The sequence below is a fragment of the Zingiber officinale genome, chromosome 9A, assembly GCF_018446385.1.
Source record: "Zingiber officinale cultivar Zhangliang chromosome 9A, Zo_v1.1, whole genome shotgun sequence".
Lineage (NCBI taxonomy): Eukaryota > Viridiplantae > Streptophyta > Magnoliopsida > Zingiberales > Zingiberaceae > Zingiber > Zingiber officinale.
The window spans coordinates 18,166,447-18,191,908 of NC_056002.1; the positions used below are offsets into that span (position 1 = coordinate 18,166,447).

Consider the following 25,462-nt stretch of genomic DNA (forward strand, 5'->3'; position numbering starts at 1 on the left):
TTTTACGGACTACTTGACATCCTGAGCTCCTCCACCAGCGTCAGACAAAATCCAGACAAGTTTCCACTACGAAGTTAGGGCTAGGATTTTACTGCTCTATGCATATATATATTTCTTTTTTGGAATCTACAGTCGCTTGTGAACTGATCTAACTAAACTAACTATATTAATATACATGTACATGTGACAATCATACGTATCCATCAAACAGCTGTAATCTAAGAGACATCGACCCTCCTTCCTCAAAGTGTTGCCTGCCCTCCCTTTTGCACACTCAACTTCCACCAGCAAATCCGCAATGCATGAACTCTGTGACCTCAAGGTTCACATCGATGGCAGGCACGTCTTCTTCCTCCATCAGGTACTTTTTCCACCCGAATTTCAAGCTAAGCCAAGCCATCTGACTCATTGGTAATTAACTGATCTACTTTGTTGCAGAAAGTCCTCTGTACATTCTCAGGCAGACTGAAGAGAACGGTGAGGAGCCTACCGAAGGGCCTGGGACTACGGATAATGGAGTTCCCGGGAGGCCCCCGTGGCTTTGAGCTGGTCTCCTGCTTCTGTTACAACAATGGAAGCATTGACATTAACCCCTCCAACGTCGGTCTCCTCCACAGCTCCGCAATTCTTCTCGAAATGACCGAAGAGATGGTCGACGGCAACCTCGTGCGCCAGACTGAGGCCTTCTTGGACGGCCTCTTCGACTGTGCATGGAACGACATCATCACGGCCTTGAAGAGCTGTGAGCTCTTCTTCCATGCCGCCGACTCCTGTGGCCTGCTCCAGAAGCTCATATCGACCTTGCTTGCTAAGATAGCATCCAATTCGGAGAACGCATTGATTTCCTCAGTGTCATTTCCTTCCTCTGCCTCCTCCTCCCCTGACGCCTCTGCTTTCAACTGGGAGTGGTGGTTTGATGACCTCACTGTGTTGGCCCCGGGCACGGTGGAGAAGATCATGAAGGCTCTTGGGGCTTACGGCGCCGACAACAAGAACCTTCTTCTGACCAGGTTTCTTCTGCATTATCTGAAGACGGCGGCGCAGAAGCCGTGCTGCAGAGAGAAGCACAGTGGCCTGGCAGACACCGCAGTCCATGGTGTGGCGGTGGTGGGAGCGGCAGCCTTTTCATGCAGAGGGTTGTTCAGGGTGATGAGGGTGCTGACAGGGCTAGGGCTCAGCAGGGAATGCAAGGGGAAGCTGGAGAGGGCGACAGGGCAGGTGCTTGACCAGGCCACATTGGATGATCTCCTGGTGACAGGCCACGGTGGTAGTGGTGTATACGATGTGAATCTGATTCTGAGATTGGTGAGAACATTTGTAAACTCAGAGGAGGGCGGTTCATCCTTGCAGAGGATGAAGAAGCTTGGCAGATTGATCGACAAGTACATCGTTGAGATCTCTCCAGATCAGAATTTAAAGATATCAAAGTTTCTGGAGGTGGCCGAGTGCTTGCCAGATTCTGCCCGGGACTGCTTTGATGGAGTCTATAAAGCAGTAGATATCTTTCTTGAGGTAATTCGTTCAATCTCTATAAGTCTCACCATTTGTTTTCAGAAGATGTTTTCTTCATTTATAAGTTTAAATAAGTAGATATCTGTATTTATTGACTCAGTCGCACCCAACTCTAACCGTCGAGGAGAGAACGAGGTTGTGTGGATGCCTTAACTATGAGAAGCTCACTCTTGAAGCCTGCAAAGAGCTCGCAAAGGGCCGGCGAGTTCCGCCGACGGTAGCCGTGCAAGCATTGGCCTCCCAGCAACACAAGGTGGAAAATTGGAGCAGTATTTGTAAATTGAGAAGCATCGCTTCTTCAGAGTCAGAGGAGGAGGAGCAGGAGGAGGAGGAAGAGGAGCAGCAGCAGCTCAGGCTTAGCTTTCAAAGAATGATGATGGAGGTGTGCAGGAACATGAAAGGGAGGAGCGCAATAAGTCATGGTAGTAAGGGACTGCCAAGGCTCTGCTGAATTGCTAATATATATATATATATTTATTTTTGCTTCTTCTCATTTTTATTTTGTATAAGAATTGTAAGGTTTGAGTTGTGATATTGAATGAAATGGTAAAGTTTCAGATTTTTCAGGTTGTTTATGTGACATAATTAAAAGATATACAATTAAAATCTTAACCATCATAAAATACTTAAATTTAGTAAAAAGTGATGATAGATTTATTAAGTACAGAATGAATTATTTTCAGTAATCTGTAATATGGGAGTGTGAGCATAGGACATCAGACACTGCTTTGGAATGCTTCTCCACGTGATGTACTGAGTCTAGGACATCTACAAAATAACAGGTCAAAATATAAGCTAAAATTTAACCTTTTATTTACAGCCACTGTCTTCGCTGTTGTGATTGCCACTGCATGCACATACAACCTAACTCCACATGAACACATGCCATCCTGTCCCAGCACCCCTTCCTGGTAGCTGCTGCATGCCTCCGTTATTCAAATAATATACTCACCGACTTAAATTTATAGCAGGTCTCTTCCTAGCTAGTTTCCTCTATAAATCACCACCTCATCAGATCAGCAACTTCAGTTCACTCACTAGTTCCTCTTCCTCCTTGTCTTTCAATACATGGCTCTCTCGAGTCCCATCGTTGCGTGTCTTCTACTTGTCATGCTTGGGCTTTATCATGTTGATTCCCGCTCAGTCTCCATTGATCATTCGGTATGTAGGATTTTTTTTTTTTTTTTGCTTGTTTGTTTCTCTATTGGTTTTCAAGACTAATGTTAATCATAATGTTTGCAATTTGTAGATCATAGCGAAGAAGAGATCGGTTTTGGGAGTTACTATCGGTATATATGTTTTAATATTGATAATCAAATATGGTATGGTATAGTGAAAGCTCTAGCTCATTTGGTCGTGTATCTTGGTGTACAAACAAACATACAGATTGCGGAGCAGCATGCGCAGTGCGTTGTAGCAAATCGTGGAAGCCAAAGATGTGCAAGAAGATGTGCGGGGTGTGCTGCAACAAGTGTAACTGTGTGCCACCCGGCACATCAGTGGAGACTCGCATCACCTGTGCTTGCTATGCCTCCATGACCACCCCCTCCGGCAAGCTCAAGTGCCCTTAATAAGTAGTTTCTGGTAGGACTTTTTCAATTGGTTTCCTTGGTCCGCTACTGTCGTCACTTGATCATGTGAGTATTGAGCATGAGATGGTTTTGAATGTTGTTTAGACAATAAAGAATAAATTCTCTTTGGTATATCAATGAGTGGTATCTGCGAGTTTAGTCAATATGTTGTACGATTTCCCCTCTAATTTCACTCTTTTTTTTTTGCCATGATTGATCCAATTTTCCAAATTCATGCTTCCATGTCATGAATTGCTTTGTTCACAGAAAGAGTGAAATAACAGTCCACTACATCTATTTATACAAAATGAGATGAAGGAAGGCTGTTCAGTCCCATAAAGACTTCCACCTCCCACTCCACCACTCCAACAAAAAAAAAAAAAAAAAAGGGATCCGAGATACAATTTCAGACAATTTGATCACTGAGTCAACTGCAAAATCCCAACTTGAGAATCTGAAATTGCTTGTTTCAAGTGCTTGAAAGATCTCTTGTAGCTCAAGAACCCCATGAACCAGAACTCAAAGTCATCTACTGTAACTATTTGGATGTACTTTTGACTTGGCTTCTCAGTGTTCTCACTTTGTATGGCTCTCTTGATGCTCCCAACTGGGATCAAAACCTGCTCAGTGATGCAATTCAGTTAGTATTCATCTTAATCGATGACTTGCATGTTCCATCATTTTATCGATCAATCCATGTACCTTGTAGGGCACTCTGGTCAAGTTTCCCTTTGGAGAAGTGAGCTTGAGGGATCTGTCACTATGGAATGCTATCTTCTTGTTTGAGATGAATAGCAACCCTGCAATAGGACCAGCAGTGGTGTACAAATAGCACTGGAAGGCCTTTGATAACTTCTCTCCCTTTTCGATGCAGAAATTTTTCCTAAAGATTCTCTCAAGACCTCCGGCTTGAAAAATCTTAGCCCCCAGGTTGAACTTTCCCTTGAGAGTTTCTGAAAAGTTGGTTCCTAAATTCACTGCAATATGCATCAAGAACAAACTCATGTTAGAACAGAATTGCATAACATGAACTGAACTAGGAGGTTAAGTCGAGGAGTACCATGGTCGCGAATGTTTTCTGCCTTCTTGCTGAACTTGTTCATCCAATTGGCCACCAAATCAGAATGCCCTGCAGATAAGTATCATCTTGAGTAACCAAGAGAGTAAAAATTCATTAAGACGCAACCGATGCAAGAAACAAGATGGAGCATACTTGGTTTGTATCCCGAACGGCCACATGATGCCGAATGGAGAGTTAGTCTTCTGTGATCGGTCGAAGAAGCATGTTGGAGATTCTTGAGTGGAATTCCAACTACTCGACTGTTGTTTAGTACCTCCATAGGTTGAGATGATGAAGCTCTTTAATTCTATGGTTCTGTAAGAGATGAGTTATTCTTTGTTCCAAATGGACTAATTTATAAGATGCATCTTGATTCATGGTGCATAGTCTTCACCTCGTCACTAGATCTAAAGGTGTTCAGATAAAGCTAGAAGATAATAAAGATTTAGATCATCTATCTTTTGCTCCATGTGCTTAAAAAGGATGGAGACACCAAATCTTTCTTTTGTGCTTGTCATTTATAAATCTAGCTGACACAAATCTCTGTCAGCGGCTTGTTGTGTTGCCTTTAGTTGGCGCTTTGCTTTAGTTATCTATGTGGAAAGTAAATCTTGTGAATGGGATCTGAGTTTGATAAGCATGCGATTAGTTTAAGGTTTGACAGACAACCCTTATGATGTAAGGGAAGTGGTCGAATCTTAATTATATCTTCTAAATAATGTTTGAATAAGTGACCGAATGTTGGGATAGGAGAGTTTTTTTCAGAAAATTTTATTTATTTATTGTAGTTTTATAAACAATTGAACAAAATATTCTTAAATTTCACCCACCTTCATTTTTTTTTTTTTTTTTGTTCTTATTCTTCCACATGTAAAAGACATAACAACAATAAAAGCTCTACTCCCGTCAGTAGCAATCTTGTTCTAACTTACACTCACCATCAGTCATTTGCCCTCAGGCTGACTAGCCTTTCACACACAGTTATCACCTTTAACACAGAGTTCTCTTCACCTTTGATGAAACCTCCAAGTGCAATATTTAACCCTAAGAAATGAATCCTTATTCCTAATTAAAAGGAAATGAATCATTTTTCGTAATTAAATATAATATGATTAAACAAAATCTGTTATATTTCATGGTGTCACGTGAGCATTATATACTTGGAATGCGATTCATCAAAAGCTGATGCTGACTATGGGTCAACGCTGGACGTATATGCCTGTGCATCAAAATGAATGACTTGAAAATAATAGCAGAAAAAAACTGAAAAAAATAAGGAACATTACATCTGTACACGTTGTCAACGATCGTTGTACAAACATCACTAAACAGATATTTTGGCAGTTTCAATTTGAATAGAATCTCTCTCCATTAAATCTGCTTTACCTGCCATTGTTTCTCATGTCAGCTTGAATCATAACTTCCTGTTCTCGCATTCTCACGCATCTTTTCCACAATATGCCTGCCTTTTTCTTCAATGTGTCGTCTCTTTTCTTCCAGCTTATCCCCAACCTTCTTCCCGAAATCCATCATTCTAGCACGTCTGCTGATTTTCTTTGGCTTATCGTCGTCTTCAGCACTCAAATGATCATTCCGCGAGACTAACGACCTGGACATGGAAACCGTAGGGCTATCTGTGTTTCTTTGGATAGAAGTCTTTTCAGGTTCACCGGTCAATAGTGGAGCCTTCAGATCAGCATTCATGGCATCATACGAAGTCTGAAAAGAAGTAGCAGAGCCAGTTTGACCACCAATGGTAGTTGAAGATGATGCTGGAGTAGTTGCCTGGGAACTTTGCTCGACATGCATCACATACTTTACTTTTTCAATTCTGTCATCCGAACCGTCTTTAATGTTGAAGCCACTATCAACCTTCAATTTATCTTCAGTAGCTCGAGGCACTGATGACTCGAGTTCTGTGTTGTCTGCATTCTCATTATTGGTCCATAGGAATGGTGCAACTTTACTTGGGACCCAATCATCTTTTTCTGCTATCATCCATGGGATACAAATGCTTTCACAATTAGGGAGAACCAAACTGTCTCTAATTGCTGCCTGCATAGTAACATGGTTCAGAGTTACAATTTTAAAGGGTGACATTTACATTTCAAAATATCAAGTCAAAATTCCTCAACTAGGAAAACCATTAATGAAGGGGGAAAAAATGATACTTGAATGAAACTATCATCACCTTAATCCGATTGCCAATGAGCAAACCAATGTGACTATGGGATAATTTTCGATCCCCAATTGAAGAGTCCAAATTCCAATCTAATTCTGGCATATTGGTGAACCCAAACCATAACTGATCAGATGGTGGTGGCTTTATCTGCAACCGCAATGTCCCACGGAGAGAAACAACTCTTATTGCCAACGAAAGGGGCACCTTAAAAAAACAAAAATAGTCATTCAGGATCAGTCAAAAACCAAGCATGAAGAAAACAATTTAAATATCCAGACCAATAACAAGTTCAACGGCGCATTCCTCAACAAAAGTGTAGTGGAAGAAGTGATGCAAGAGGTGAAGTTTGTATCAAGTGATAAATCAGAGTAATGTGAAATTTATATCGTAATGGCGTGTATTAGTATTTCCAGATTTAGAAAATCCAGAATTGATCTTTGCTGTTATTTCCAGAACTTTATGTCAGCCTTGAATAGAGAAACTCATTGATTGCTAAAGGGGATGCATGTAAACTCAACTTATTCCCTAGATCAGTTTAAGTTTAAGATATGTCTTACTCATTTGTCCCAATTATCTGTGATGTCGTTTAATAAGTTTGGTCACCAGAGTGCAACAAAACAGAACATTCACTACTTGTCCACCAGTAGTTTTGATAGTTCATGTTTAAATTTAATAAAAAATTTAAGAATTTCGTGTTATTTTCATTTAGTAGAAGATTTCTGATATTTTTAAAGATGTCTATATCTCAAACTCATGCGCGGTTGTTTGTTTACCAGAAATCAATGTACTTGGATGCAGACTGGTAGATACTCTGATTATCCAAAATGATAATCCAGAGTTAGGAAATCATGATGGATTTGAACTTTATCATTTTTAAGGAAGATTTTTAAGTATATAATGCAAAAAAGAAAAGAATAATGCAAAGAAGGAAACAAATATCACAGTTTTTTTTTTTTGAAGAAAATAAATTGAAGATAAATTACAAATTAATTCATCCACAATAAAAGGAAAGAAATTGAAAATCTTCAAGAATTGATCATATTCAAGATTAGCGGATCTACATTGGCGGATCTGAAATAAATGTAATTAAATTGGAAAATATTCAAGATTAACACACCTACACTAAATCACAAATTTATTTTTTATTATTTAATAATTAATTTTTATATTTTGGTATAAATATATAGAATACATGCGTGGGCGGCAATGGCAAGTAGAAATGTGAAAGATATAGAATATATAGACAATAAAAGTACAGTGTGACAATCAAGTAACCATATATTCTACAAGAAAAATTCAGTATTACTATTCCATGAACATGTTATATATTTTTTTTAAAAGAATATATTGCTGATGTTTTTTCCAAGCAACCTAATAGAGTTCAGTTATGTTTTTTCTGACAAGTTGGGTATGACAGGCATCCATGTTTGAGGTTAATCAATTTAGATATATATTTGTGTAGGTCTTATAGGTGATATATATTGTGTGGCCTTATAGGTGGCAAATTATTATGGTGCAAAAACATAAATGGAGATCAAGAATACTCTAGCCAAGGTAACAAAAGTGATACAACCCATCAAACATTATCAGTATTATACTTTGCATAGAATTCCACAAAAGATAAGTCCATATAACCAATCCAAATAAGTAGGACTACCACAACTTGTTGGTCATTGTTGTAACATATCTGTCACCCTCTAGCCAACTGGCACCCCCGTGGAGACAACTTGTTGGTCATCCTGATATAAGGCTTGGAGGGTGTATAAACATGGACTGTTAATCTCATTATCATATGTGAAAAAAAAAACTTGCTACTTTGCATCAAAGCTATGGTAATAAGAAACCCATAGGCAATTGCCCCTGGGTAGACAATTGACATTATTTTAATGGCCAAAAATCACATCTTTGATGTCCATTTGACAACCCTAGTAAACAAAATTGGTATAGACTTTCTATTCAAATTAGAATTATTATTATATTTATCCAAAACGTAGAAGTATAAAAATAAAGGAACAATGATTTTATTTACAGATGAAAAATCAATACTTGATTTTCGATGGCACTAAACAGTGGTTTTCTGCTTTTCTTCAGCTACAAGAAAAAAGACATTGTGCAGATGCCCGTGTGTTTGTGGAAAAAGTACATAATGATTTTTCAAAAAAGAACACCATATTCATACCTAGGTGTTATATATTCACCCATGCCATCTGTACTTCAAGTTAATTATATGCAACATCCTTAAAGTTCTTTGAATATAAACTAACCTGTGAAACTTGATCAGCAACAGAGTGGAGGATGGTCTTCCATCTAGATACATAGCTTGCAGTCCAACCAGCACTCTTTGTGTTTCTCAGGCTATCTGAACAACAACAATACTTGGCAAACTTAGTGATGGGATAACCTGAACGAGTATTCCAACCATCTGCATCTCTACACGAGTAACTTTGCTTGGGAATGGTTAAGCTAAAAAAGGTTTACCAGCCAACAAAAAGAAGAGCATACAGTTAAGAGAAACAAATTTAGGATGTTAATAATAACAGATTACATGCAGTAAATTACAACTAATGCACAAGGAGGTGGGGGTGGGGTGGGTGGGGCATGGTCAGCTATTATTAAAAAAATATCAACGAAAAGACAATCTATAGAAAAGACAAAACTACAAAAATCCAAAGGCAATGAAAAAAAGTTACACTTGACAACAACTTCTGGGTAAAGTACAAACTCACTATTTGGTTAAAGAAAGCAAAAGTTCATGGAATATACATGAGAAGTAAAATAATGTCCAACAAAGATTACAAAGCCTCATTTCATTTTGAATAGACACACTGCTTATTGCATAACTAAATATTGCAAACACTCACATAAAGTATCAGCTACTGCGATTAGTGATCTTAAAGAGAACAATGTTTTTGGAAATAGCTTGATAGTTGTAGTCAACTAGTTGTACAATTCTGTTCTTAGATTTCTGATCAACAATTCAAATGAATCTGATAAGTGATTATATTAACGAATTTAAAAAAATTCTGTTTGATAATTGATCTCAAACATAATAGGGCAAGCAACAAATATCCACTTAAAAAAGGGCATAAAAGGACCATGAATCTTGACTAAGAAAGATGATAAGGATATGACTCAAATCTTCATCAGAGAATCAGGAAATGAGGGGTAATTGTATATATTCACAATAGTGAGTTATAGTCAATTTATTTTTTGGTTTCCCACAAGAAAATAGCATATATAGAAACTTCAATATATAAACAGTGCCGAAACACAACAATATCCAGAATCCTATACTCGCCTGCTTTCTCCGCTTCATTTCTGTTATCCATTACAGTGGCTAAGTTTGAATATTTCAACTGGTTTCCATAATATTCGATACCATCAAGTAAATCTGAGTTTACCTCGCCAGCAGAATTTGGTTCTAAACTCGGTTCTATTATGTTCTTTTGCAACTCTGGTTCACAAACTTCAAGTCTTGTCTCTATATCTAACAATATACCACCTGAATATTCAATATCCACTTCCATAGACCACACCTCATTCAAGTCCATTGGGAAAACTCTCATTCTGTGAATGTAAGGTGGAAGATTTCCAATATCTAAGCCAGTACAAATTATTTCACCGATATAACTTGGCCTTCTCATATTTGACAGATTCTTCTGCTCAAATAATCAGAAGATTAGAGGCCATATAAACCAAAATGTAAAAAACTGAATATTAAAGGAAAAAAAAAAGAAAAAAAAATACCTGGATGCGTGCTTTTATGATACTATTAATGTTGATACTTCTTTTAGCATCAAAAAATAACCGTGAGAACAACAGATTACAACAAAGTGTACCCTCATCGTTAACAATCTTTTCATCAACGGTTGTATTTAAATTGCCAGGCCGTAAACTTTTGCTGCCCAAATAAGTAGAAGTTGGTGGTATATGCTGTCCTATATTATTTGACGAGGAACTACCTAAACTTCTGTCCGCAGATGAACTTATTGATATATCAGCTGTCGAATGTGACTTCTCAAAAGTCTTCTTTTCACCATAGTTTAATGATGAAACTGAGCTCATTCTACCCTCTATACCATTCTTTGAAGTCTTTTTTGCCAGTTTTTTCCAAAATAGACGAACTCTTGAAGATCCATCAATCTTATTTGATTTGTCTGTAGTCTCAGAAAAAACCACTGATGGTTTTAGAAAAGAAGGATATTCATTATTCAAGGATGAGAGATAATCTTGGAAATCTTCACTAATCTTTGTGTACCAGTTCCTTTTCCCCTCATCAGCAGAAGAAGCAAGACGGAGAGCTCTGCACCAGGATTCTTTCTCCCAAGAAGTGTCAAAATATAAGTAACATGTCTTACTACCCTTGTAAACTACTGAGTCTTTGCTCTCCACTTTTATGGGATACCTCTTAGCCCTATATAAGCCATGTCAGGAAAAGATAATAGATCTATATATAACAAAAATGCTTAAAGATGATTATTTTATTTGTAGAATAATGATTCTGCATTATTTTGGCATTCCAATAAATTATGCATCAAACATATAGAAAAAGTCATAAAACCATCTTGCATTTCTAATCAATGTGCAGTTCGAGAAGTCATACTAGAAGAAAACCTACATATAGACTATGGCTGGTATCTTGGGGATGACAACAAACTGTTTTTCAACCAATATATTCTGAATTTTACCTTTATAAATTGGTGATATGACAAATCCAGGGTAAAAGAATGCAACCTACAAGTAAAAAAAAACAGTCAATAAGTATGCTAGTTGATCAGTAAACTTGCTTGACCATTTTTAAGGTCGAGTATGCCTATATTGAGATCTACCCTTGCCCCGAGATATATTCTCTAAATACTCAACTCCCTCAGAGTTTATCTTAGCCTTTAAGTTATCCTTGTTTAGGCCCCACGTCTTTTGGATGCACCCTAGTCCACGGCTACTCTCCATGTCCTCCTTCACGCCTTTGCCTTCAACGTCCACTTCCCTTTGCTCCACTCCGATGATCCTTGTCCTACGATCCCTCGGATGCTCCATATCATCCTTCACTGATCTCCATGAATCTCGAATCACCGGATGTCCAACTACCTTGGTCATGTCAAGTCATCTCCATGTGTATTTTACTAAGTCTTGCAAGACTTAAATATCCATATCAAAGCCACAAACAAACTTAACTTAAACTCTTTGCTCGTACATTCACAAATAGAAATAGAACCATTCTGTTCGCGAGGATCGCAAATAGCTCAACATCAAGCTGAAACATCAACTATGAACAAAACACATGTTCCTCGATCGAGCAAACCAATAGGTAGAGTCAACCTAAAATTACAACCCCTCATAATCTCTCACAACTCATATGTCTTTAAGTTTTTAATGTCGTCAATGCTTTACGCCCTTAAGCCCATCTCATTTTGGGCTTCCAAGTCATCCCCACTTGATCATATGAGTCTTATTGCACAAGAGACCTACCAAACTCCTAGTGACCTATTAGACTTTCAATCATCCTTCCAGATCAAGTTTAATCTTTTGGACTTTCAATCATCTTGTCAAGCTCTAAAACTCTCCTCTTGGACTTTCAATCAACTTGTGCATCCTACAAATTCAACACATATCAGAAATACAGGATGAACCTAATTTAAGCACTTTCAATCACATTAAAACATCATAATAACTTGATCAAAGTCAACCTAATTGAGGATATTTGCACCGTCAGTTTAATGGCTTTCTATCTTAATTGAAGATAAATAAAATTGTCGGACGGTATGATCAATGTCACCACAATGGTGATGATTGTAGTACCATGATTAGTTGACACCATGGTTTAAAGTGTCGTGCCGTTTAAAGTGTCGTGCCGAGACGGGCGTAACATCTCGTTTCGCTCGACGATTGGCACCGACACGACCCCAGCATGAGACCCACGATAATTGCGATGTGTTGTGCCATCCCGTGGCCACAGCGGAGGGGTCGGCACAACCTCGGCACCGACAATTGTGACGTGTTGCGCGACTCCATGGCTGCAACAAAGGGATCGGTCAACCTCGCAACAATAGCAGAGGGGTTGCATAACCCTTTCGCTGTCGCCATGGAGACGTTGTGCGACCTATGACCACTGCAGAAAGGTTGCACGACCACCGTGGTCGCCCCGGAGGAGTCACGCGATCCCCGCGGCCATAGCTGAGGGGTTGTGCAACCCCGCGGCACCGCCGAAGTAGCGCGAGCTCGCAAGTGGTGTCGAATTTCGGATTTTTTTTAATTAAACTTAGGTTAATTATTTTAATCAACTCCTAGTTATAATGGAGATAATCTAAATAGGCTTTATTAAACCCTCATAAAATTTTTATTTATTGATTATCTATTTTCATATCTTTTCCTTTTTTTTAAAGATTATTTTTTATATTGTTTATTTTGTTTATTTTTTAAATATTTATTTTTTAATTAATATATTTTATATTAAAAAAATACCGAAACTATATCGGCACGACACAATACGGTACCGAAACTATATTGTTCCGGTCCAGGACTAAAATCTCGGCACGGGTCGAAATTTTAAACCTTGGTTGACACACAAATTACCAAACTGTGTAAGAACTTCTGTTATAGGCTTGCAGCCAATAGATATAAGCAATCTGTTTATTTTACTAATATTAACGTTTTTTACAAACATACATATTGTAAAATGCATAAATCTCTGTATGCACTTCTCTTCTACCTTAATTTCTTTTTCATAAAAAAGATCACTATGAAACCAACATTAACAACCTGAATCAGTTTCTAACTTCCAAACAGTCAAAAAGGAAAAACAGACGTGAGGTCAGAATCCTTGTAAGGCTTGTAATCCACGATTGAAAACAACTGACATTTCGCAATCAGCAATTGCAGTGAATTGGTCCACTTCCTTTACCTAGTCCTTACTTCATCAGTATCACAGGCTTCAATGACAAAAATTCAGCGATGAACAGAATTAGTTCTTCAAGTCAACGTGAACTAAGATTAAACAAAAAAACTTACTGTTAAATTGTGGCAAGATTATATCATTTAAAGTGATTCATTACTGAATAAAACACTGGACTGATCTACTAATCTTGTATTCAATAAAAGAATGATCTACTAATCTTGTATTCAATAAAAGAATAAATCACTTATTGAAAATCCTCCAATCAAAGAGTTGTGTCATCACCAAAACTTTTTTATAGCAGAGGATTTTATCCAACTCACCACTTCCGTGAAGACAAATTTGAGGCAGAAACAGCAACCACTGTACAGCCCAAGAGTTTTATAATTGCTCGAGAACCATCAGAGTCAGACAAGATCAATAAGTGATCTTTAATTTTACCATATTTTCTGACAGGAACTACCTCCAGAGTGCTTTTATTCTTTTTTTCTTTTGGCACTTTTGTTGATGATTCATCAATGTTGATTTTTGGAACTTTATCTGGATCGAGTAACCAAACTGAACCCTGTGTTTCAAAAGTCAAAAGGGTAAAGATAGAAAACAAATAATTATAATACAAATTGTCATGTGCATAAATTTATTTGAAAAACAAACAAAAGTTTAGAAGCGTCATTGTTGGGCAAGTAGGAATCATAAAAAAAATAGCATAGTTGAGATATGTAAATTCAAATGCATGTGAGGAATTATTAAAAAATAAATAAACAATATTGGTATCCCAAAACAGTTAGGTGTAACTCTAATTGATAATAGATACAAAAGTAATATGCTAAAATGAGATGGAAGTAGGGCTTAGGGTTTAGGGTTTAGGGTTTAAGGTTTAGGGTTTAGGGCAGATTTCTCAGTTAGTCAAACAAAGTCAATCAGAGTCACATGTGTCACCAGCAGATTTCTCAGTTAGTCAAATTAAGTTAATTAGAGTCCAATGTGAGGCAAAAGGGCACCAACCCAAAGAAAATTCTAGATAGCATAATTAAGAATGATTTAGAGATTGGAAAATTAATAGTGATATAACCTTTTAGAGTCCAAAAGCAAAATGAAATCATGAAGCTAGCTCTGGCAGACGGATGAAAAATATAACAGTTGATTGATTCTTATTGACATGTAAAATTATGTTAGCATGACCAACAACTTCACAGGTATCAGGTATATTTGGTTTCAAACTACAACTAAAGCCAAATTTTTTGTTGACAATGGCAAGATAATTACATATATCCTCATAAAGATTGAATTCACAGATATAATTACAAAAAAAAAATGTTTCATCAAACCAAGCAACAATGAAATATATAAAATAATAAGAAAGAAGCAACAACAAAAATTGGATGAATTATTAGAAGTACTAAACACTAATGGCTAATCAATCTATTACCATTTCCAACAATGATATAATTGATAGTGCGCAACAACAAAAATAATAACAATAATATTGTCACTAGTCTCAAAATAGTTAACTATATGGATCTTATCACTTAGTTACACTTCCAATGCAAGGATATATGACTTGCCATATACTCCATTGAATTATCCCTCATGACCTTCCATCATGATCAAAAATCTCATTATTTGCCACTAAAAATGCCATTGCACTAGCCAACCAAAACTGAGATGGTAGGACCGAGTAAAGGTAGTGGATGTTGGAGACTTTGCTAAAGGAGAAATCAATATCGAGAAATGACACCAATGGTGATAGAGGCTTTATGAGAGGAATAATTAGCAGTTGAAGATAAAACCAACAATAGAGTCAGGCATAAAATCAAACTCAAGCTATTACTTCCAAAAAGACTCAAACTCTTAGAGCCATCTATTGTACTTTCGATTCAAAGATTCCACTTTTCATCGTGCTGCCAAAGCGATGTTATTTAGCAAAGTGCTTCAATTAGGAGTGGTCTGTACATGAAATTTTATGTTGGAAAATTAATTAGTTCACAGATGGCTCTTAAACTAAAAGATACTCTGTTTTTACCGTTTATTACCAGTTTCCAAGAAGAAGATACATATACAACTACAAAAAGAAACATATCAGAAAGCCTAGTCCTATAACATCTTAAACACAACAACTACCTGGCAACTGATTCTCCAAAAGAGGATTCTTTAAAGATAATCATGGCCTTGACACCTCATTTTAATTTTAAGTTACATGAAATGGAGGATAAAAATGAAAATAACATTTTCAAATGGGAATATGGAGGAAGTAGTATGGATCAACTTGAAGCCTTTAATGATAAAGAACATTTGGTTTGTATTTTTTTTTTTAAAAAAAAAAGTGTAGACTAAGCAAGCATCATGCCAATGAAATAAAAAAAATCATAATATTATTGCCTCATTTAGTTTCACAAAAAAATATTATGGATCAATGTGAGGACCTAAAGGTTAGAGGACATAAGGTAATATTTTAGTCCAATATATGGATCATATTCTACTTTGAATGACTTCAGTATGCTACATGAAAGGAAGTGTTATCTTTCTCAAATTTCCAAAACAAAAGACTGAAGTTAAGCTTCTTATGTCCTTGGCGTAGAGATTCATAGAGATGAATCTTAAACTACTATTATTATTAGGATTATCAAAGAAGGTTTTCATTAAAATATTTTGAAAAGGTTCAAAATGAAAAAAAAAATGCATCCTTTGTATTATTCATTGTCAAAGAGGATATGATCAGTCAATATCCACTTAAAAATGGAGCAAATGAAAAATTAGTCATATGCACCCACACTTGAAATCTTATATATGCATAGACATATATAAAACCTAGCATAGCTTTAGTGGTAAGGATGCTAGGTCCAATAATGGATCATTAACAAGCTGCTCAGAAGATATATAGTATTTGCAAGGAACCAAAGGTATGTGATATGCTTACTCATAATATATGGATCATGGTTTCAAATGTCACTATGTCAGTCAACGCAACACAAATTGAGATGTAGTGGCAAGGAGAAAGTATCTACATGGCTAAGTATGATATAGGATTAGTCATGAATAGTCTAGGTCTTGAAAATGACTAAATTTTAGATTTTCTAAATGTCTTTTAGCAATTGCAGAGAAGCTTCTACAATTTCCAAGGTAGCCTTTTTATGGTAGAAAAAATAAAAGTTTCTTTCTTGATCCATGAGATAAGGGTCCCTAGTTGAGTCTATAGTCCATATAAACACCATGACTCTCCATCAATTATCACAGGATGTTCCATTAGGCATATACTAGAAGACTCTTGTGTTGATGCAATCAATCCATCAGATAAGGGGGAGAGAATTGTGATAGTCATATTTGTTGATGCGGAAAGCATCCGACGATCAAACCTATGTTTTGATTATGTCAAAGGGTCCAAAGTTAAGATGTTTTGTTATCTGACAAGGTTAAATGAGATTGCAGGAAAGTCCTAAGTGTACTTAGGCAAAAGTCCTAGCTGCGGTTAGGCAGGTGGAAAACCCTAGGGAGTGGTAACCCTAGGTCTTAGGGGGTGGTAACCCTAGGTAAGGAAAAGTCCTAGTTGCGGTTAGGCAAAGGGAAAACCCTAGAGGGCAATAACCCTAGGTCCTAGGGGGTGGTAACCCTAGGCGGAAAGTCTTGGCGGGTCAAGAGCTTCGGGCAAAATCCTAGGGGTGGTAACCCTAGGTTGAAATCCTGGTGTCGCGAACCGGGTGGAAGTCTGGGCAGGTCGTGGAGCGGACGTCCAGCATGAAGACCGGAAGCTTTGGGAGCAAAAGTCCAATTGGTCTGGAGGATCAACTGGCAACAAGTATACTCTTCTGAGTGGAGTAGGTGAGGACGCGTTCCCCGGTGAGGGAACAGTAGGCGTTGCTTCGACCTAGGGTTTCCGGAGGAAATCCGAAGTCAGAACCAAACAGTCTGAAGGTTGTCAACTTATTTGTTTGATATTATTTGCTACTTGCCTAACTCTGTTTTGCAGGGAACTAACAATTCTGCAGGGTCGGACTTAACCTTGATCGGTCGATCGAACGGCCAGATCGGTCAACCGAACCCCAGTACAACTGGGTCAGATTTCCAGATTGCAGACCGGGTTCGATCGAGGGATCGGTCGACCGAACTCGGGGATCGGTCGACCAAACCAAGGATATGAGTTAACCTGATCGAAGCGGGGTGATCAGATCGGATGAGGAGGAGATCATCTGATCGGTCGACCGAACATGGGGATCGGTCGATGGATCCGCTTTAGGTCAAACCTGATCCCGAGTTTCGAGGATCTAGATCAGTTCTAAAGAGGCTATAAAAGGGAGCCTTGGGCAGCACTTCGAAGACAACGAAAAACAGAACAAGGTGTGCTCCTGTGCGCTGCTCCGAATGCCTCAACAACGCTCTGCTGTTCCGACAATCGACGACTACTTTCTTCATTTTGTATTGTCGGTATAATCATTCTTTATTCTGTACTTGTCAGTGTTTTAAATCGCGTAGCGTTGGTTCATAGCGTTTTTGTCTTGTCATTGCGTAGCGTAAATAGCGTAGCGTATAGCGCAAGCTTTTCGTGCACGTCAATGTTTAAATTTTAAAAAATAAAATATACTTATATAAGTAAAATAAAAATAACATAATCTAAAATTAATCATAATAATTCATTACATGTCAAAATATCCCATACCAACAATTTAAAAAGTCTTATAATTAAAACAACATAACTTAAAAATAATCAGTATCATCCAACTCTATATCACTATCATCATCAATAGTGTCTATGGTTGGAAAATTTCCACTATCAAAAGTTGGAATTACTCCATAATTTTCAGCATCAAGATGATTATCTTCCACATCAACAAGACTCAACCTTGCTTGTTTGTCTTTGCTTCCACCTATTATATAAGAGATACAACATATAAGAATCAATTATAGATGAAGTAGATATAAATAAACAATTTACATATGCTTAGTGCTTACTTGAATTTTCAGCAACTCTTTTTTTTGAATTCGTAGGAGGAACTTCAACTATATCCTCAACATCTTCGACTCGCTTATCTGAGTCAAAAAGACTTTCAAAGGTAGCAGATGACACACTCACAATAGGATCACTTTCAAATAATTCATCATCTTCAAGCCATTTAGTAGTTACGGGGAGAACTGGACCTTCTTTCTCAGTTATCCATTCATCATCTGAATTAATTTCATCAACTACAATGGGATCAATCTTGTCTCTCCTCCTAATACTTCTCTCCCTAAGCTTGAAGTTATATTTCACAAACACCAACGCATTCAACTTTGCATGTTCAAGCCTATTTCTCTTTTTTGTATGAATCTAATATTACAAAAAAGAAAACATATATATATAAAATAAACAATGATATGAAAATTATAAAACAATTAAAATTCAAGTAGAGTTAGAAACTTAGAATACTCACCGATTCAAAAGTGCTCCAATTTCTTTCACATCCCGAAGCACTACAAGTGAGACCAAGCACTCGAATTGCAAATGTAGTAAGCTCGGGTGTCTTACTTCCAAAACGTTCCCACCACGAGACTAATAAGTAATAACATTAAAAAAAATTACAAGAATGTATATAATTTTAAAATATGAATGCTAGTATAATTTTACAAGAACGGTTACAAGAAGAAAATTTTACCCGGAGTTCGCAACATTCTTGTTCGTTTTGCTATTGGAGTTCCAAATTCTCCTTGACTTTATCATATAAGTCCAATTGGATGTACGCTTTAAGACGATCATCGAAGACAACATCCTATCCATGCAAGTATACAATCCATCTCTAACTTCATCACAATAAGAAAATCTTTCTTCATAACGCAATTGTGGATTCAAATAGTACCCGGCCGCGTGTAGAGGATGATGAAGTTGTGGAGTCCATCGTGAATCAATTTTTTTCCAAATGGGTTTGTATTTTCTGTCAACTCCCCCACAATTAAATTTTATTGTCTCTTTTGCCTTATCCATAAGTTCATAAATATATCCCATGGTCGATCTCTCCTCCGAATCAACTTCCCTTAACACACTTACAAGAGGAACAACACTCTTAACACAAAATGCAACATGTGGCCAAAAGTTGGGATCATTAATAACAATTCTCTTCACGACCTTCCCCTGAGTTGTTTGAGATAGTGGTGAACTAACCCAATCTTCGGAAGTAAACATTTGTTCAAGTGGCCTTTTAACCTTATACATACTCTGAAGAGTGAGAAATGAAGTAGCAAAGCGAGGAACAGCGGGATGGAGAGTTTCTTTACCGTTTGTATACTTTCTCATCAAAGAAAGTATAGTCCCATGACCATAAAGGAACTTCACAACCATCTTAGCTTGCTCAATTGTGTCAAAAAAAATCTTCAACTTTGCAATATCCTCCAACATTAGATCAATGCAATGCGCCGCACAAGGTGTCCACCAAATTCTATGTCTAGTCTCCATAATTTTTTTCCCCGTCTTAATGCATTTCGAAGCATTATCCGTGACAATTTGAATTACATTTTCCTCTCCCACCTCATCAACAACATCATTAAGATATTTAAAGATCAATTCCCCATTTTTAATAGAATCTGATGCATCAATAGATTTCAAAAAGAAAGTGCCGGCGGGACTATTTACTAAAAAATTGATCAAACTTCTATTCTTTCCATCCGTCCAACCATCGGACATAATAGTGCATCCATATTTTTTCCATGCTTTTTTATGCTCCTCATATATTAGGTTGATGCCATCAACCTCGACTTTAAGTATCCAAGTTCTTAACTCATGCATTGAAGGAGGCTTGAACCCTCTTCCATATTCCGCAATGCCCTCAACCATAAGCAGCCAATAAGGATCATTCACAACATTAAACGGAAGTGCGGCAGAGTAAATAAAACGACCAATTCTACGCTTACATCAACCAACAAATCTTTTTGTATGTCGAATTTAGGGTTGTTTGTCGAGGTTCGAACTAACAAACCCATGAAGAGTACCTTTACCTTTTGATTCACCACTACCGGAACATCCAATTGAATTTCCCCTACACTTCCAACTTTTGATGATTGCGTACTCATACTTTGGGGACTTTCACCTTTCTCTCGTTATAATTCTGTTTGTTTACTTTTAGATGTTCTTATGTTGTCAAGTGATTCTCTAATTTCTTTCTTAATATCATCCGGAACACTAACACAAGGTGACCAACCCCTTGAGTTGAGCTAAATGTTCCTTCAAGCGAGTAATCCTCCATTCGATATATGATGACAAAATTTGCACCGAACGATTTTTTCCCTTCATTTTGATAACAATACTTCCAATCAATATCTTTTTATCTTTTTTTGATAAATTCGTAGACATTGCAAATTCTAACTAGACAATCAAAATCCTAGAAAAACAAAAGAAAAAAATCAGAATAAATAATTAATTAATTAGAAACAAATCAGCAAAAAAAAAAAAAATCAATCCAGGGCATCTGGATCGATCATTGCATCGATCCAAGGAATTGGATCGATCCAGCGATCGATCCAGGGGCGAACAGAAAGGATCTGGATCGATCCAGCGGTCGAGCCAGGGGCCGGATCGGGCCAGCGAGCGAGCCAGGGTCTGGATCGATCCAGCGATCGATCCGGATCCTTTCTGTTCGACCCTGGAAGGATCCGGATCGATCCAGCGACCGATCCAGATCCTTTCTGTTCGAACAGAAAGGATCTGGATCGGTCGCTGGATCGATCCAGATCCTTTCTGTTCGACCCTGGATCGATCGCTGGATCGATCCAAATGCCCAACTTCTGGAAATCGCGAAATCGTTTTTACTCCTTCGAGAAAAAAAAAACGAGAAGGAAAACCTAAACGAAGAAAACGAAAGGAAGGAGAAAAGCTTACCTCCAAATCTCCAATCGCTGTCCCTCGCCACCACTCACAGGTCACCGCTCGCTACTCGCTGATCGCCGCCTGTCGCCTCTGCAGTCTGCCCTACCTTCGCCTCTGCCACAGTTACGATTCGACTCACCTTTGCCCTAGCTATTGGTAAGTAATTTGTAATTTTAGCGCCCGCTATGGGGCGCTAGGGCATGATAGCGCACGCTATGTGCGCTATCGACGCTTTTGTCCCGAATAGCGTGGGCTATTCGGGACAATCGCGATTCAGAGAACGCTCTGCAGCGTTCGCTGGTCGTAGCGCGCGATAGCGCGCTATGTAGCGCGCTATTCGCCGCTATTGAATACACTGGTACTTGTACTTACATTCCTGTAAAGAATTTCGGATCTATAGTGATTGCCCAACGAAAGCAATCAACGATCGCGGACCTTGGAGTAGGAGTCGCCACAGGCTCCGAACTAAGTAAAAGAAGCAGTGTTAGCGTTGCTTCTATGTTTATTACTTTTCCGCTGCGTATTTACTTGATAGTTTTTAGAAACGAACAAAATAGCCACGAGCGCTATTCCCCTCCCCCCCCCCCCCCCCCCCCCTTTCCTTCCTTCCTCTAGCGCTTTCGATCCAACAATATTTAAGTTATGGATAGTTTAGAAAAATGATTGGAAAAAGGTTTAAGTTAGGCTTAATATATATCCTGGTAATTGAACTTGAGGAAAAGTCAAACTAAGTTGCGGCTTAGAAAAGAAAAAATCGAAAAGCATTGGCAAAAGAAGTCTAGAGAAGTGGACTCCAAGCAGACAAGGAAAATCCTAAATTGGTATAAGTTTAAGTGGCTCTTTGCAGATGATAAGTCTCAAAGATCCTGAGTGAACTCTTGGCAAGCAATAGTCCAAGTGGATCGGGAAGGAAGAGAAGTCTCAGAGGAGTAAATTCCAAGTAGGCAAAAGTTCAATCAGATCTTCGTGGATGAAGTTCTAAAAGAGTGAACTCCAAGCTAAAAGTCCAACTAGAACTTGGAAGATGAGAAGTCTTGGAGGGGGAACTCATAGTAGGTTTGACAAATGTCGAAGGTGATCTACATGTCTTAAGAGGTGTTGAATGGATGACTCAAGTGACCTAAATCAAGCAAACTTGAAGGAAAAACTCTAAGAACTGGAGGCTTGTCGAGAAGGACCCAAGGGATAGAGTATCATCAACATAAAGACACATGAGATGAGAGATAGTAGCCAATGCCATTTAGGGCATTTTGGGTAAAAGACTAAAAGCTTTCTACTCGGTATAATCAACCAGAGAACAAGTGCTAGAGGTCAAGTCAATAAAGTACCCAATTAGACTGTTTTTAGTCAGCTTAGACAAGTTGGAATGCTACTCATGATCAAATGATTTCTATTCTGGCTTGAGTCAACTGAATGACAAAATAGTCAATTGAAGTTGCCTAAGTTGACTACCCTAGTTGATTGTTTGTGTGGTTTGAATTTGAATCGATACGAGTGGTCATTTGTGCAGGATAAAGTTTACGGCTAAGAATATCAGTAAACTAAAGACACCTAGAGTCGATTAAACTACGCCATTGGCGAAAAAGTCAAAGGTTTATTCAAGAGAGTCAACTGGTGATCGAAGGAGCCCACTGAAGACACAATTGTCAGAAGACCAAATCAAAAAAGTTATCTGAGTCAACTAATGGTCAAAGGAATCAATCAAAAACACTTGTTAGAAGGCAAGGTTGAAATTATATCCAGATGGAGCAATTAGAGGCATTGGAATAGACTAATGACAATCGCATCAACTAAATGCTCTTTGAGTCGACTAGATATGAAACAGAATCATTGTGGATGGTTCAGTCAAGTAACCGAGGAGGTTTGAGTCTGCTGATTGTTTGCATACCAACTCTATAAATAGGGAGTTAAGTCATTTCAAACAACATCATTGTACATTCTTGTGTAGCTACTATTTTGAAGTGTTGTAAAGGACCTCAAGGAAGGGATACTTCGATCAGGTTCAATTTTCTATTTTACATTTAGTTTCTCTTTATATTGCATTCTCATCTTGAAAAGAGAATTATTTTATTCAACGTTTCTCTACCTCTAAAAAAGAGAAACTTTTACGTTTAGTGGTTTCATAGAGTGATTCATCTAACGAGTCATGGCCATGGAGTAGCAAGCTGGTGTTCCAAAGCATGTTAAATATTTTTTGTTAGAAGTGCATATTGTTTTTTATTATTTTCATTGCTGTACATCTGATAAATATTTTCTAACGAGATAATCAAGTCTTGCATTTGCAAGAACAAAAGAAAAGAGTTTCAAAATTTCACCTATTCGCTCCCCTCTAAAAGCACGACGGTCCTGACATCTTGCACTAAAGGTTAGTTCGTGTCTTCACAACTTGATCTTAGACAATCACAGTCGGAGGTGTGATTTGTTTATCTGCGTAGAATTATTCTATTGGAAACTGGAAACCATTATTTGTTTCGTGGATTTCATGTATATACTACTATGATAAGGTTTAGGGCTTCCACCTTGATCATATATCTTTCATGTAAAGTTTAGTTATGCTTTGTAATCTTTCAATTTTTAGTTGATACTTCCACCATCAAATACCAACTGTGTTTCTCTCCAATCGAAAAGAACTTCAAGATAAATAACAATTTATTGATAGCTGTTTCTGGAAAAGTCATCGAGTGAATTTCTAACGTCCCCAAACAGACAGAACGCTGGGATTCCCAAGCCAGTCTTCTTCGCCATATTATAAAAAAACCTCTTGCTAAATTGTAATCAATTTCCAAATATGGGAAATTAAGGGACTGGGCAGCATGAACGATTACGGAAAAATGCAAATCTATTCATCAAATTCTTCAAACACGCATAAACCAAACACAGCCCTAGGCAAACTATTCAAATCAGTCAAGTTTCACCTCATTTGGAATAAAAGAGAAAGATCAATCGAATCCATCAAAGGCACTGACCTTTTTCTCGTCGGGATAAGTGAGTGGCCGATCCTCACCAAGATCGCGCACTTTCGCTTGCGTCCGAGACACATCAGCGGCTGGCCGCTTCCGGATGAGGCGACGGAGGAGCCAGAGAAAGGCGACGCCCTCGGCGGCCACGAGGGCGACGACGCCGGCGAAGAAGCCGAAGAGGATGGCTATGAGCATCGCAAGGGGCCAAACCAGCGATCGGCGAAGACTGGCGGAGGCGGAGGCGGAGGCGGATGCGAGAAGGAAGAAGACGAGGGGAAGTTGGAGGCGAATCGCATCGACACACCTCTCTCGCTTGCTTCTAGACCTGTAATTTTTTTATTCGAACGCGCGTCTAATTATTCATGCGGATGTTACAAAACTAATCACTGTATGGAGTTTGAGTGTGAGTGGGTGTTACGGCAGTTTACCAAAAAGTAAAACTAAACTTCACATTTTTAAAACGGCCCTAAAACATCTCCATTTTCCATAAATGTCCCATTCATTCCCTTTTATCAAAAAAAAAAAAAACTCATAGTAGTAACTAAAATTATATTTAAATAATAATAATAAAAATATAATATTGTCAGAGAAGTATGGTAATATTGGATAAAATTTAAAAGGTAATTAATATTTTTACTATAAGATATCCTGAAAAAATATTTAAGAGCATTTTTATATGGTGCATAATTATATTTTAATTAAAATGTAATTTTATTGGATTAAAAAAATCTAAGTTTTTAAGCATGGGTAAGTATTCCAGATTAATTTTGATGTGATCAACTAGGTTAAGTTAGGTTCTGTTATGTTTAATCTTTGTATTTAAGTGTGTAGGAGCTTAAGAACATAAGAAGTCGAGTAGAAAACACAGCTAGCGAGAAAGATGACACGGGAAGGGAGTCGACATGCTCGGTGCGTCCGAGGGGCAAGTTGCTATGGAAGAGTACGCCAGTGAACGTGAAGGAAGCACGTGACATTTTCAAGGAAGGAGAAGTCGGAACAGAAGACTGTTTGAGAAAAAGGGCTGGAGTTGGGTTTGAGTGAGCTCAACTTTGGATGGCCGAAAAATCACTCAAGCAACCGAAGTGAAAGACTAGACAAAGTCAATGCTGAGTTGACCTTGTTCGGGCGCCTGGACCAAGTCTAGGCGCCCCGTCCAATTTAGTGTTGAACAGGTGCCCTGACGTAAAACGTTGTTGCGGATCATCGTTGGGTCCACGTCAGCAACACTCCGGCCGCTTCAACTGGATCCAAGCACCTGAATCGTGATAAAACTTTATCATCACATTGTTACGTAGTCGTTGTGAGCAGATAAAGCACACAGCTAGGGCCGCTGGAGTCGCCACGTCAGCAAAAAGTTATTTTCAACCAGCGGGATATAAATAGAACTCTGATTTTTTTCATTGAAGAAGAACACTTTCTGTATTCGAGTTTTCCATTTATGTTCTATGCTTTCAATGTAA

At 38.0% G+C, this 25,462-nt stretch overlaps 5 protein-coding genes across 5 annotated transcripts; 2 read left to right on the forward strand and 3 right to left on the reverse strand.

Annotated features, from left to right (window-relative positions):
• The first annotated feature begins 217 nt into the window (after positions 1–217).
• On the forward strand, positions 218–2,073 carry LOC122018762 (BTB/POZ domain-containing protein At3g19850-like). The gene is made up of 3 exons (XM_042576176.1): positions 218–361; positions 439–1,512; positions 1,613–2,073. Exons 1-3 carry the CDS (start codon positions 299–301, stop codon positions 1,961–1,963), a joined length of 1,488 nt encoding a protein of 495 aa, XP_042432110.1. The 5' UTR covers positions 218–298; the 3' UTR covers positions 1,964–2,073.
• Positions 2,074–2,524: 451 nt separating this feature from the next.
• On the forward strand, positions 2,525–3,497 carry LOC122018671 (snakin-2-like). Its single transcript, XM_042576068.1, has 3 exons — positions 2,525–2,673; positions 2,762–2,801; positions 2,899–3,497. The coding sequence occupies exons 1-3, from the start codon at positions 2,581–2,583 to the stop codon at positions 3,081–3,083; spliced, it is 318 nt and encodes a 105-aa protein (XP_042432002.1). The 5' UTR covers positions 2,525–2,580; the 3' UTR covers positions 3,084–3,497.
• Positions 3,311–4,486, reverse strand: LOC122020418 (GEM-like protein 7). The gene is made up of 4 exons (XM_042578340.1): positions 4,297–4,486; positions 4,144–4,212; positions 3,786–4,060; positions 3,311–3,703 (listed from the first exon to the last, which is right to left on the reverse strand). Exons 1-4 carry the CDS (start codon positions 4,421–4,423, stop codon positions 3,503–3,505), a joined length of 672 nt encoding a protein of 223 aa, XP_042434274.1. The 5' UTR covers positions 4,424–4,486; the 3' UTR covers positions 3,311–3,502.
• An 893-nt stretch (positions 4,487–5,379) lies between these two features.
• On the reverse strand, positions 5,380–24,352 carry LOC122018731. The gene is made up of 7 exons (XM_042576128.1): positions 24,009–24,352; positions 13,541–13,782; positions 10,073–10,739; positions 9,624–9,984; positions 8,590–8,684; positions 6,335–6,529; positions 5,380–6,198 (listed from the first exon to the last, which is right to left on the reverse strand). Exons 1-7 carry the CDS (start codon positions 24,195–24,197, stop codon positions 5,548–5,550), a joined length of 2,400 nt encoding a protein of 799 aa, XP_042432062.1. The 5' UTR covers positions 24,198–24,352; the 3' UTR covers positions 5,380–5,547.
• LOC122018732 lies at positions 17,831–18,889 on the reverse strand. The gene is made up of 4 exons (XM_042576129.1): positions 18,842–18,889; positions 18,620–18,738; positions 18,162–18,516; positions 17,831–18,076 (listed from the first exon to the last, which is right to left on the reverse strand). Exons 1-4 carry the CDS (start codon positions 18,855–18,857, stop codon positions 17,907–17,909), a joined length of 660 nt encoding a protein of 219 aa, XP_042432063.1. The 5' UTR covers positions 18,858–18,889; the 3' UTR covers positions 17,831–17,906.
• Positions 24,353–25,462: the final 1,110 nt, after the last annotated feature.

Bases quoted from the DNA above. Each gene is read 5' to 3' on its own strand.
- LOC122018762 (XM_042576176.1), top strand. From the start codon at position 299: ATGCATGAACTCTGTGACCTCAAGGTTCACATCGATGGCAGGCACGTC. The intron at 362-438 runs GTACTTTTTCCA...ACTTTGTTGCAG, and splicing joins ACGTCTTCTTCCTCCATCAG to AAAGTCCTCTGTACATTCTC. The intron at 1,513-1,612 runs GTAATTCGTTCA...TTATTGACTCAG, and splicing joins CAGTAGATATCTTTCTTGAG to TCGCACCCAACTCTAACCGT.
- LOC122018671 (XM_042576068.1), top strand. From the start codon at position 2,581: ATGGCTCTCTCGAGTCCCATCGTTGCGTGTCTTCTACTTGTCATGCTT. The intron at 2,674-2,761 runs GTATGTAGGATT...TGCAATTTGTAG, and splicing joins CAGTCTCCATTGATCATTCG to ATCATAGCGAAGAAGAGATC. The intron at 2,802-2,898 runs GTATATATGTTT...ACAAACATACAG, and splicing joins GGTTTTGGGAGTTACTATCG to ATTGCGGAGCAGCATGCGCA.
- LOC122020418 (XM_042578340.1), bottom strand. From the start codon at position 4,423: ATGGAGGTACTAAACAACAGTCGAGTAGTTGGAATTCCACTCAAGAAT. The intron at 4,061-4,143 runs GTACTCCTCGAC...TGCATATTGCAG, and splicing joins AGAAAACATTCGCGACCATG to TGAATTTAGGAACCAACTTT. The intron at 3,704-3,785 runs GTACATGGATTG...ATCACTGAGCAG, and splicing joins TGACCAGAGTGCCCTACAAG to GTTTTGATCCCAGTTGGGAG.
- LOC122018732 (XM_042576129.1), bottom strand. The intron at 18,517-18,619 runs GTGAGTATTCTA...TTGTAATATTAG, and splicing joins ATTGGAGCACTTTTGAATCG to ATTCATACAAAAAAGAGAAA. The intron at 18,077-18,161 runs GTAAGCACTAAG...CTTATATAATAG, and splicing joins AAGAGTTGCTGAAAATTCAA to GTGGAAGCAAAGACAAACAA.
- LOC122018731 (XM_042576128.1), bottom strand. From the start codon at position 24,197: ATGCTCATAGCCATCCTCTTCGGCTTCTTCGCCGGCGTCGTCGCCCTC. The intron at 10,740-13,540 runs GTGAGTTGGATA...TGGCTTATATAG, and splicing joins AATTTGTCTTCACGGAAGTG to GGCTAAGAGGTATCCCATAA. The intron at 9,985-10,072 runs GTATTTTTTTTT...TTATTTGAGCAG, and splicing joins TCATAAAAGCACGCATCCAG to AAGAATCTGTCAAATATGAG.